General features: G+C 39.1%; 1 protein-coding gene and 1 non-coding gene across 4 annotated transcripts in view; both read right to left on the reverse strand.

The window, feature by feature from the left end:
* Positions 1-13686, reverse strand: part of Ercc6 (ERCC excision repair 6, chromatin remodeling factor) — an 83650-nt gene that overhangs the window by 43988 nt on the left and 25976 nt on the right. For all 3 annotated transcript variants that reach the window (XM_048339223.1, XM_048339225.1, XM_048339224.1), the window contains exons 6-7: positions 7922-8050; positions 2440-2598 (exon numbers count right to left, since the gene is read on the reverse strand). In XM_048339223.1, coding sequence (XP_048195180.1) covers positions 2440-2598; positions 7922-8050 — 288 coding nt within the window. The remainder of the gene's footprint in view (positions 1-2439; positions 2599-7921; positions 8051-13686) is intronic.
* Positions 715-822, reverse strand: LOC125347386. Its single transcript, XR_007210174.1, has one exon. It is a non-coding gene; the product is annotated as a U6 spliceosomal RNA (small nuclear RNA).

Here is a 13686-nt window from a genome sequence, read left to right on the forward strand (position 1 = left end):
GTGAAGGAAAAGGTGACACTGTCCAAAAAAGAAATGCACTCATTATCTGAATTATGAAATGATAACTCCCCTGTACAACACCTTAATAATAAAAATAAGGGCTGGGGATATAGCCTACTGGCAAGAGTGCCTGCCTCGGATACACGAGGCCCTAGGTTCGATTCCCCAGCACCACATATACAGAAAACGGCCAGAAGCGGCGCTGTGGCTCAAGTGGCAGAGTGCTAGCCTTGAGCGGGAAGAAGCCAGGGACAGTGCTCAGGCCCTGAGTCCAAGGCCCAGGACTTGCCAAAAAAAAAATAAAAAAAAATAATAAAAATAAAATTATATTAAAATTAAGAAAAAAAGGACAAACTGGGCACAAGTCCAATATGGCACACTATAGCATTATGGGAAAGAGGATACAAGCATTGATAGTTAATTGATTACAGCTGATGCTCATTATTAACCCAACTTCTGTCCTAGCAGGATCATTACCATTCCAGAGAGAACATGTTTTAATTTTTAGATCAAAACTACCCTGCAGGGATGACTTTAGATTTCCTAGGCCCAGAGTATCAGTCTTCACACAAATTTTCATGATAACAGGAATTGTCTGAAGAGACATAGTCCTAGAAACCATTTGAATATTCCAGCCTTCAACGCAGCCCAACAGAGTCACCAAGGCTGAGCCAACCAAAGAGCTTATTTAGAAGAGTGATAGTATTTTTTTTTTTAAATGTGGAATGCTTAAACGAATTTGCGTGTCATCCTTGTGCAGGGGCCATGCTAATCTTCCCTGTATCGTTCCAGTTTTAGTGTATATGCTGCTGAAGTGAGCACAAAAGTATTTTAAAAATGTAACACTAGTAACAATCTTAGGTAATAAAACCTTAAAGGAGTGCACAGGTGAACCATGCCTATATAATCCTAGCTAGTCAGGAACTGAGATCTGAGGACCATGATGAGAAGCCAGCCCAGTGGACAAATCCTTATGTTTCTTGACTCCAATTTACCAGCCAAAAAAGAAACAAAGCCAAAACTGGAGACATGGCTCCAGTAGTATAGAACCAACCATGAGCAAAAAAGCAAGGGGAAAGGAGGGGAGGAGAGGAGAGAGGAAAGGAGGGAAAGGGAGGGAAAAGGACGGGAAGAAGAAAGGAAAAGAAACTTAAATGCTCATTTTTCAACTGTGAATTTCCCTTTAGGCTTGAATATGTTCACACTCCCTGGTAAAATGGAATATTTGAAGAAAATCTTCTGCTCTGGTACAACTTCAACATTCATCTTCAATATTTTTATCCAGATTTCCATGAAGCCAATTTACAGCTGAAATAAGGAAATGCTAACAGTTCTTTATTCCAAGATCAAGCATTTTGTGCTACTACAATGAACAGATTATATACTGATTTATTTATTTATTTGTCATTGGAGAAACACGACAAAGTTCTGCTTTTATTATCTGTAATATGCAGGTTTTAAATTCTTTTTTTCCCTTTTTTATTAATTAAATTTTGTTGACAAGGTGTTGTGCAAAAGGGGTACAGTTACATAATAAAGCAATGAGTACATTTCTTGTGATATCCTACACCCTCGTTTTTCTTTCCCTTCCCTAGATCAGGTAGGCATATATACAATACCCAGTGTACCAAAATCACATACAGTATATAATGATTTATTAAATACACACTATTTTGGAATATCAAAACCTTGATTAAAATTTTAAGAAAAGTAAAGATTAAAATGCAAGCATACTTTTCTAGAAAATCATTTAGGTTTTGTTCTTGGGATATATATATAATATACAATATATTGATATATACAAATAGTGTGTGTGTGTGTGTGTGTGTGTGTGTGTGGTATAATGATCAGGAAGGGAACCCAAAGCAGATTGAGCAGATAAGTAACTTCATTCAAAAAAAAGGGCTATCTATAAATGCTATTCGCACACTGACTGTAAGGGAAATTAGGGGGAATGGCTTCTTCAAAGCTCAACTTTCTCCACAAATAGACTTTGTACTTACTGTAATGCTCACCTGGTCGCCTGCCAGAACAAATATTTTAATGTAAAATTTAATAAATGGAACAAAAGGTATTATGTCTACTTTAAAATTCCATATTGTGTAAACTATTGATATTAACATAATTGAGTTTGTAAACAATCCATTTGCAGGAGCTAACCTTAGACATTGTATTGACCCAAAATATCTAGTGGGGCTCATCTGCAAAATGAAGCATCAATGCCTGGAATTCATTAAAAGTGTTACATGTTTAATTTCTCCTGCCCTACAGCTCCACTGTCTCGTAAAATTTTTCCTTTGATGTCCTCCACTAAAAGAATTAAAGGAATATTGTAATTGAAATGTCATCAATAATTCACAAGACCCTCCTCCACAGCAATACATCTGATGAAATATTAATTGAGCTCCACAGACTGACAGTCTGCAGAGGAGCACTTGCCTGTAATTTGAACCACGAGTCCTGATCTTGCTGTAGCTCAGACCTGCCAAGAAGGCAATTATCTGGATGGTCTTGCCCAATCCCATTTCATCTCCCAGAATTCCTCCTGCCTGCTGGCAGTGCAATTCCCACAGCCACCTAACACCTGTCTGCTGGTACCTACAACAACAAACACCAACAAGAAAAGAGAAAATGGCAAGCAGTGGGTAATACACATCATAACAGAAAGTACTCATGAATTAATCATTTGGCTAGGTTCTAGTACCAATCAGAGAAACATGCGGATGTGTGTTTTACATGAGTATTATATTTATAAGGTCATACATTTTTGATCACCTAGGCATAAAATCACAATTTTTTCTTTACAGAATGTTAACACATTTCTAATTAAACTGATAGATGGGGGTAATTAGGGACTATTTCATTTCTTTTCCAACATTACAAAGAGCTGGGTAAACAAGCATAAACTTATTACCTCTTATTTACTCTATTTCTAGGGAAGGAATCCCAAGTATTTTCAGCATATAAATGTATGGAGCATATATTTTTCTACAAGAAAAGTTACTACTTTTTTTTCAATGAATAGCATCAACAGAACAGAGAATAGCAGTTTATAGTTTATGCTATTGTAAAGTCACTTGATAATCATTATATTTTTATAGGAAAAATTAAATTAAAATTTAAGTCCATAAACAAGTCTGAATAATAGAGTTGTCCTCAAATTTAGTCCATAACAGATGATTCTGTCATATTACCAGCAGATGCAAAAAAGAAAAGTTTAAAGACTCAATAATACAAAAGGTCTTTTAATATTTCAAAGCAGAAATTGATTCAGGGATTTTATCATAGGTACAAAAGGATCAGAGCTGTTAAAATTTTAAATAAGGAATACAGGTCAAAAGGAAACAATATATCACTTTCTCCTCTCAAAACAAATAGGAGTTGGTGTTTTCCTTTTTCCACCAATGGCAAATTCAATCTATAAATATAAAGTGTTGTTTTTCTTAAGAAAAAGGAATAATGTGAAAATGTTTTCCAGGGGTAAAAGAATTAACATCATAAAACTGTAGAAAATGCTACCTAATTGGAAAAACTACCTAACTTAAAAAGATAAAAGCCAATGTATTTTTTTTACTCAAAGCCGAAAAGCAAGGCTACTGAGCTACCTACTATAAAAGAAAGTAGGTATACAGCTATTCTCTTATGGCCTTAACATTTACTATTGGGTAAATGGTATGCCTACATTAAAACAAACAAACAAACAAAAAACCCCTCATTTTGAGTACTGGTGGCTCCCTTTGTAATCTCAAGCTACTGATGATTGAAATCTGAGGATCCCAGCTTGAAGCCAACCTGGGCAGATAAATCTGAGATAATCATTTCCAATCAACCAGCAAAAAGCCACAAGTAGAGTTGGGACTTAGGTGGTAGACTACCCATCCTTGAGCAGAAAAAGCCAAACAAGAAAGGAAAGCTCTGAATTCAAGACTCAGTACCAACATGCACACACAATCTCATTTTGTACTTCAGTCATGTTGAGCTGATTTTGTTTACTTTCTTCTCAGTAGTCATAATTAACATTCCCTCAAAATTTTGTAAGTCAATTTTAGAAGTTAGACTCTAGTTGTTGTCATTAGTATCTATAAAAAAAGAATATTGAGAAGTTTATTGCTTACGAAGCTTGCCAATTATAGTAGACACATTGTACATGCACATTAGAGAAAAAGATTAAAAACCAAACCCTAATAAAGTGTGGGTATAAGATCATTTAGTTTGGGAAAAAGGACAAGTTCCACTAATGTGTGGTATATCATCAGAAAATAATGGTGACCATGTGAGGAGCCTATTGCAGGGAGATAATCAGCCAGGTGGCTTGAATGCAGCCTCTCACCTAACCTGCACAACTGTCAACACATTTTATAGGTCAGAAACAAATGCTGAGAATGGCTAAGTAACTGGCCAAAGGTCACACATATTTTATTTTTTTAAGAAATCCACAACTGAAACCCAGAATTGTAGGACTCCAAAGTGATTCTCCTTTGGAAATGATCTAGACCAACTTAGGGGATATCTGGGGAACAAATATGGCACTATCTGAAGACATTTTAGTTACAATTGGGAAAGTACAACTAGAAAGTACTAGTGGACAGGGGCTAGAGGTCCTGTTCAACATTTTATAATACATAAGACAGTCATAAGACAAATGGCTGCAAATGTCAAGCAGACTAAGGTGGAGAAAACCCTGAACTGGAACAAAGGCTGGCTCATAAATAGGATCCACCTCACTTTTTATAAAAGAAAAAAATTACAAAAGCCTTAAAAAAAATGTATGCTCTCAGTTTCCCAATTCTAACTGACCTCCTCTTACTAAAGTGCAAAGAACCCTGGTCATGGGGCTGGGGATATGGCCTAGTGGCAAGAGTGCTTGCCTCATATACATGAGGCCCTGGGTTCAATTCCCCAGCACCACATATACAGAAAATGGCCAGAAGTGGCGCTGTGGCTCAAGTGGCAGAGTGCTAGCCTTGAGCAAAAAGAAGCCAGGGACAGTGCTCAGGCCCTGAGTCCAAGCCCCAGGACTGGCCAAAAATAAAAAAAAAAAAGAACCCTGGTCATGGACCAGAACATTCCAGTGTTTAACCCAGTGTTTTACTTCTTCCCACATCTCACGGCCTCTATCCAACAGAGGCCAATGCCTCTCTGCCTGGGGCCCAGAGTCAATTAAAACAGGACTACTCTGGAGAGTATCAATTGGATAATTATGAAAGAAACAGTAACCAGTATGCAATCCTAGAAGGATCCTGGGATGGGCTGGAAAACTGTCTTCTGTGTGATCCTGGAGAGGCATGAACAGTGTGTCTGCTAGGTGTCTCCACATCTTCAAAGCTAGATATGTCTTACAGGAAAATGTGCACCAACACAGAAATAACTTAAGAAGGAAGAACTAATAGGCAGCCTTGTCCGATGCATCATCAACAGGTAGGATTATATGAAGATGGTGCTATGCTGCTCTCTAACCACCCACTGCACAGGCAGCTACTCAAAACTGCGGCTACAGGAAACACAAACACAAGCAGAAGCAACCACCAACCTGCTAAGTAAGTCTGTGTGCTGAGTGAGGAAGGGTCTGGGCTCAGGTTCCAGTGAAGCCACTAACTGATTTTGGTTGCACTGCTTCTCATTCTTAAAAAGGACCTTCCAAAAGTATGTAAGCTTGCTCTTTAGAAACATTAAAGCTGCTTATAAATGATTGTACAACTAGTCTGCACTGCCCATGGGATGAGAGCATCAGAAAATACCACAGAGAATTGCTCTAAGTATCTTAGCATTGTTGTAATAATCAACAACTGCATTTTCCAGTCTGGCTGAGTGAAAGTAAATTAAACAGATTAATGTCATCTGTCAGACAAACTTTCAAAACAGAAATTTAGAGGTTAAAAATGATGTTGCAGAAAATAGCATTTAATGGAAACTACTTTCTTCTTCCTAGTGTACAGCTATATGCCTCATTAATTCAACTCCCCCAGAGTACAGTAAATATAGTTAAATATATATATATGTTTAAGGTTAAATTGTCTTGGCTAAAACTTAATCATAAAATAAAAATAGGAGAGTTTACCCTCCTCTTAATTTCTTTTTGTATAATAGGAAAAACAATGGATGTTTTATAATACATATAAAATATTTAAAATCCTGTTGGTATGGATATAGATAAAACAAAATACTTTCCAGCAAAGTGTAATTAAGGCTAATTAAAAACACTAGCATGTATTTATATGAACTATAATAAGGTCATGACTATATAACTAACTATAAGAGCTAATGGCCAAAACACTGACTCCTATAGCACATTCTAAGTGATGTTTGGTTCTATTAATTGAAATTTCCTTCGTAGAAGATCTGACATTTGTACAAAAATGCACATTCAACTTGACTCTTGAGGATATTTCCAAATCACTTACTACACATGCAGAAGTATCCTGTCTTTATTAAATCAATTTAATCTATAATTTGGGTATTCTGTTTTGCTAGTACAACACTGATACTATTTTGATTGTTCCTTAATAAGCAATCATTTTAGAGGAAATGAAAAGAGTTGCCAATAAATGCTGTCATTACTTACCTTTCCATAGTTAATTTTCATTTGGGAGAAGCAATAAACAAAACAGTCACCTCTCCAGGCTATGAAATGACTTCTCTGCAGAAATTACTAGAGCGCTATAGATTTTGCTTTCTATACATTTCTTCCTCTGTCCTGTTACAGCCACTCAACCAAGTCGATTTACATTGTGAGGACTCAGCTTTGCTATATGCTTAGCAGGATAAAATAACTTCTACCTCTCCGACCTCTCCCAATACAGAGAGAAATTAAAACTTCAATATAGAACTGGGACTGTGGCTCAGTGGAAGAGCACTAGACTAGACTAGCATGAACAAGGCCCTGGGTTCTGTCCCCAGCACCACAAATGTATGTGTACATGTGCGTATATGTATATATACACACATACTCTCAGTTCTCTGACAGGAAATATAAGAGCATCCTATTTTTAAAGTAGGTATCTTCCATAACGTTAGGGCACAGTTGATGGCTGAATCATCTATAAAGAACAGTAAGTTTAATTATCTCACAGAAAGAAGTTTGCATCCTGCTCTGAACTACAAATTGATGATACAAAAGAAAAAGAAGCTGTTTAACGGTTTAACTTCCTGTACACATTTAAGAAACCCTCCTAAAGCATCTTGTTAAGTAAATCCCAGGAGTGAGGAGACTGAAAATGTTCCTGGGTTTTTACATTCATCATGGGAGACCTACCCAGCTATATAGACCGAGCATACATTTATTAGGCAGCATCCGGTGTTTTACAAGTAGAACTTAAGTCAGCTTCCAACAGCGACTTAATCCTTGAGGTGCTGCCTATGGGTTCTCTTTTGATATGAGAATGACATCTACATAAAATATTTAGATGCACATTTGGTCAGCTCAAAAGTATTATACCCTTAGGTACAATATAAGACACTTAGGATATAATCTCAATAGTTTATATCCACATAGAAGGAAAAAAAAATTCCCAATGTTTGGTTTTAATAAACAACTCTTGATATTGATTTTAATATACAACTCTTCTTATTAAATTAGTCTGACTTAAGAAGTTAAAAGTTTAGTCCTTTAAAATTACCATGAACAACAACAAAAAAAATTGAATGGTGAAGCTTTTAAATGTGTTGCTTTTAGTCTGCTGAGACAGGTCCATATAGATTCATCAGCTTACAAACATACCCCATGCACACTTTAGTCAATTTATTATCATCTAATTTTAATGAACAGCATGCGGCTAAAATTTCATTTGACAGTGTCTGTACTTGCAATAAATTGCTGCAACTACCTTAAGGGCCCACAGGTAACTACTGTGTAATTCCTAAAACATTAATTTATACACATGACCTGGTGACAAATACAAAAGACAGAATAAATGGCACATACTTAAAGAGCTTTTTGAACAGAAAACCTGGCACTTTAAAACCTTCATCAAATTCAGCATCACTTTCCTCAGAATCATCATCCAGGTTTAGGCATTGCACTTTGTCTTGCAGTCTCACTTTATTCCACCTCCTATAATGAAAATAAAAATCATGTCCCTGTTATTTTGGTTGTAAGATGGATTAAAACAGCATTGTTCTGGATCACGTACTAGAAGAAACAGAAAAATAAGAATGGTCTCTCAAGTTTCTGCTGCCAGCATTATCCCAAACACTGGCATTCAAAGAAAACCAATTCCTGTTCTGTCTTCTCAAGTCAATTCTTATGTGAATTATTATAGCTGCTCCAGAAATATCCAGTTACGGTCTCAATTCATTATCAAAACTACTTGCTCCTCTTTTGGCATACCCTAAGGGAAATTTTCTTGCTAGTTCCCAAGATAAATGTACTTGGTTCCAGAAAAAGATTGAGAAAATTTTCAGTTAGCTTCATATATCCACAATGATGACACAGTATAATTTTTAAAAGTATTTATCACTATTTCCATGGTAGTCATTAACATAAAGCAACACAGTATCTTCTGCAAAGGATAATTTCTTGGTCAAAAGGACCACATCTGATTCCCTTTTCTAATTATTTCACTGAAGCAGAGCATTAACAATATCAACATAATAATATTATACCACTAAGAAAAAATTGGGCTCATTAGGTAAATTCTAAGTTATGGAATTAGAACCATGTTGCCTTTACATACAAAATAAGATGAACATTTCTATTTTAAGAGCATGATGTCATGATGTTTGATTCACGTCAACCTTGAGTCTCACAACAGCTTGGATATGGAGAAGGTACATCCATTAGACAGATTACGCTCATGTTCATACAACTATACCGAATCCCGGTGTCCTAAGATTCTACTCACTTTCAAAATAAAAGGATGATGTTGTTCAGCACGAGTACAACTGATGCTCCAAATGTCACAAAAAATAGTATGGATAGAATATCACTACTGATAAATGCTTCCAAGCTAAAAAGCTCACGGGAAGGGAAGGAGAGCAGGAGCATCTACAACAAGGCATTCACCTGTCAGTGACTAATACAAGGAAGGGAAGGGAAGGGAAAGCAGTAGAGGAAAGGAGAGGGGAAGACCATACACTGAGGCTGGAAGGATGGTCCCTTCCCCAGTACCCGTCACAGAAGCAGCAAGGAAACCAAATGCCAGAGAAGGGCCACCCACCCAGGGCACTGCTGGCAGGACCATAAAGCACATCCTCTGATAAACTCTTTTTTTTTTTTTTGGCCAGTCCTGGGGCTTGGACTCAGGGTCTGAGCACCGTCCCTGGCTTCCTTTTTGCTCAAGGCTAGCACTCTGCCACTTGAGCCACAGCGCCACTTCTGGCCGTCTTCTGTATATGTGGTGCTGGGGAATCGAACCCAGGGCCTCATGTATACGAGGCAAGCTCTCTCGCCACTAGGCCATATCCCCAGCCCTCTGATAAACTCTTGACTGGCAAAGTAACAATGGAATAACTGAAATGTACTTGTAATCCAGAAGAAAGCATGAGCTGGTGATCTGAGACTGCACTGCAGGGTAGTGAGAGGACACAGAAATGAGATCAGTGAAGCCCCCTTGGTAATTTCCAGAGAAGAGAAAATGGAGAAGGTAGTACATAGCCAAGTCTAGGGAAATAGCACATAAGCATGAGGTTTAATATGTGATAATCTTTCACATAAAAAAATTGAATGTCTTTTTAAAAAATGATTAACTTCTAAAGGCAATCTCTTCCTCTCTTTTATTAATATTTTCCTTCCTTAAAAATTATCCCCACACATCTGACAAAATGAAGAATCTCTAGATGGCTTTCACAGCCTGTTACTCTTCTAGGTTTCATGTTATTTACAAATTTAGTTCAGCCCAGTGGTGTCCAGTGGTGATTCTCAATAGGCCCAGGGAAATCTGACAGAGACACACTTGGCTGCTACAGATGTGGAGGGAGTGGCATCCTGCAAGAGCCCAGGGATGCCTCTAAACATCCTACAACACATGGCACAGCTGCTCCTCCCACTAAAAAAGTTACCTGGTCTCACATGTCAGTCATGTTGACTCAAAGAAACCCTCAGGTTTCTTACCTGACTGTCAGAGCTCCAAAAGATGTCTTTTCCTGATGTACATATCTGAATTCTTGCTACTTGCTCTCTAAGTAACTTAAATGGCTTAATAGTCAATCAGTGTCAGATAACCAGATATTCCTTGGTTTCCACACCTCAACTAAGAACTAAGAAGTCAGTACCAAGTGTCTGCTGAACAAAGGACACTTACTTGTATTAAGCAGATTTGCAGGTGAGTGAAACTCTGGGAGTCACAAAAGCTACCAAGGCCCCTTAAAAAGAATTCATTTTGTAATTTCTCAAAGATGACTTTATAGGAGAATTAAAAACACCAGACAATATCAGCTTTAGCAGTTCAGCACAGCAAGATCACAATTTGCCACACAAGAACATCATACATTAAACTCCACTGGGAGAAGGCAACTATTTCCTCAAAACTCAGCCAGTAGATTTTTGTGTCTGCTAAGCTTCCCAGCATATCACTCTATCCTGACAAGGTCTCCCAGTCTCCTCCCACCTCCCTTTCGCTTCTTAAACACACAGGCATTGTGTCACCACAGGACACAGTACCTAGGAAACCACATAAGCCACCACAGAAATTATTGCCTCCTAGGGCTTCCGACTCATAAAGACAAACCGGCTGAACATTTATTCTGTTTGGCCAAAGGATGAGTAAAGGTGGAGGAGGGGCCTCATTATGGTCGACAAGCACCTGAACCATTGTGAAGACAAACTGCCCCAGTAGAATCATACACGCATATTAGAGACAAAAACCTACAACCACATGCACATGTGGCTCCAGCTGAGAATCTGTTATATACCACTGTGCTTCCTCATGAGACTCAGAGCTGACCACTGAGGGGAACCCCCAGAAGCAGCGGGTTCCAGAAGGACCTGGCCAAGAAGGACCACATGGCCCACCAGGGAGAGGGAAAAGAGGCAAAATTATCTAAATACAGAAACAAGAGCTGGGCATGTCCCACAAATAACAAGAAGAGAAGCAATGTCTCCCCTCCTGATGTGCTGACCAAAGTCTTATAAGCACCATCTTCACCACAGTGGTCAGCTTGCCCTGCAGCCTGGCAGGCTGAGCAAGATGGCTATCAGGAGATATAATAGGGGAAGCCATGCTATAAATACTCTGGGTTGGATTCAGGCATAAGCTCAGGCTGACACACAAAAGTCTGGGTGCAGCCTGGCTAGAATCAAATCCAGTTACATTTATCATTAGCACCAACTCTGTATTTGGTCAGCTTTCCAGCACTGTGACAAAATTCCTGAGAAAATCAATTCGAAGGAAGAAATGTTTATTTGTGTTCATGGTTTCACAAGTTTCAGTCCACTGCGACTTAGCTCCATCATTGCTGGGCCACAGTGAGACAGAACATGATGACAGGAGCATGTGGTGGTCAAGAAGCAGAGAGAAGAGCAGAAGGGGCCCAGGACAAAACATAATCCCCAGCCCAGTGCTGGTGGCTCACACCCATAATCCTAACTACACAGGAGGCAGAGATCTGAGGATCATAGTTTGAAGCCAGCCCAGATAGGGAAATCCAAGAGACTCTTATCTCCAATCAACTCATCAAAAAGCCGGAAGTGGAGTTGTAGCTCAAGTGATAAGAGTGCTGGCCTTGAACAAAAAACTTCAGAGACAGTGCCCGCATTCAAGCCCCAGGAACAGTACGTACACACACACACACACACACACACACACACACACACACACACACACACAGAGAGAGAGAGAAATTGACATTTCACCCACCAGATTGTCAAATTTTGAGAACTGAAGACAACTGCCCTTAACACACACAGAGAGAGAGAGAGAAGGAGAGAGAGAGAGAGAGAAATTGACATTTCACCCACCAGATTGTCAAATTTTGAGAACTGAAGACAACTGCCCTTCACCAGACACCTACTGGAATGCCTCACTTCAAAAAACTCTGCCAAGGGGCAGACCTAGGGCTGCAGCTCAGTCCCACAGTGTTTATTTGCTCAGGCCTCAGGTTCCATTCCAAGCATCAAAAGCAAAAAAGTAAAAGTGTTGCCATAGACTTGTAAACAGTAAACTTCTGTGAGATATAAAGGACTTTTATATGACAGTAACAAAAGATAGATAATAGAATGACTTGAAACTGACTAGAGGCAGGTAGAAGTTAAGATCTCTTTGCCCAACTGAGCGAGAATCTAAAAAATATGAAATAGCTTCAACTTTCAAAATTCTGTTCCTTCAATATTAGTTAGCCAAGAAAAAGTAGAAGGGAGCAGTAAACTGTTCAATATTTACCTTTTTAGAAAAGAAATTACTTCCTCATGTTCTCTATCCTCTCATTTAAAAAAATCCACACATGTAATAATCACAGCTGCAGCCACATAAAACGAAGTGGGCCTGGTGTTCACTGGCAGGGGTTCTAACTTCTCACACGGCTGCCATACTCAGCCTGCTGTCGGCTCCACTGGCAGCCACTTAGAAGAGAAGCCAGTAAAGAGCATAAACTTCCAATCTCAATCAGATGTGGGCACAGAAACATTCCCTGGATCCCCACATTTATTCAGGAGGAGACCCTGGCCAGGCTGGGGGTCTGGGACTCATTCTGTAGCAACAATCTGTCAGAAGAAATGCAGACCCACTGTAACTAGTTGAACAACACCAGCCATAGTATAAGCTACAGGGGTGCCTTGTCAATGGAACTCTAAGCATACACCTGAGAGTGAGTTGCCACTATTGAAAGTTAGTTTATTTTACAATTTCCAGTATTTCACTATGCTCAGATTGTATAAGCAGAAACCCCAGGGAGGTACCACTATTCCAAACCTTGTTTGTGCCATCTCAGTTCTGTCTATTTGCATATCCAGTACTGTTTGTCTATTGCCTCCTCCCAACATGCACTTCCACACACCTGGTAAGCCCTTCAGACCCCTGCCAGGCAATATCTCCCCTCAGAAGAAGACCCCTGACCTGGGAGTCAGGCACCCTATGTTCCAAGTATCTCCACCTGGGCACACTGTGGTCTACTGGACCCATCTAGTACCAGCATATTATGAAATCCAGGTCTGTCTCCCATTAGCTCGCCTGGGAGGGCAGAGATTAGCATGACAGACATGCAATAAATGCAGAATGAATGAGTGAAGTTCAGAACTGGGCTAGAGACAAAGAAGCATAGTTCAAAGATCAAAGTCAGTCACATAAATGGTCATAAAGCTTCCTGTTCTGCCTCACTAGAAGCCTACTACTCTGCTTTCTACTCTTATCTGTTGTACTCCAAGGCTTGATACATTGTTCTATCCACTAGGTAAACACAGCCAGGGGCCATTAGAGTGACCCAAGGAAGAGGGCAACTATGATGTCAGAGAAATTCATATTTTACAGTGTTTTAACCAAAACACTGAAAAAGCTCACTATATGAACAGTTTAAAAATAGACTGTTTATTTTTGAGCCTGAGCTCCACCTCTCAGGTTCCCCAGTGGGTCCAGTTTGGAGCAAGGTTTGGAGCAAGTTTGTGCAAGCCACCTAGTGGGAAGAATTAGGAGCTGCAAGCCTAGTTGCAGCTTTTCCAGGACCACAGGAAACACTGAGCCAAAAGATCTGACAGCACATGCAAGAATTCTGATAAGCAAAAAAAGTTTAACCTATATTTACATTACATTGCTTGTTTTC

Source organism: Perognathus longimembris, chromosome 2 (genome assembly GCF_023159225.1).
Source record: "Perognathus longimembris pacificus isolate PPM17 chromosome 2, ASM2315922v1, whole genome shotgun sequence".
Taxonomy (NCBI): domain Eukaryota; kingdom Metazoa; phylum Chordata; class Mammalia; order Rodentia; family Heteromyidae; genus Perognathus; species Perognathus longimembris.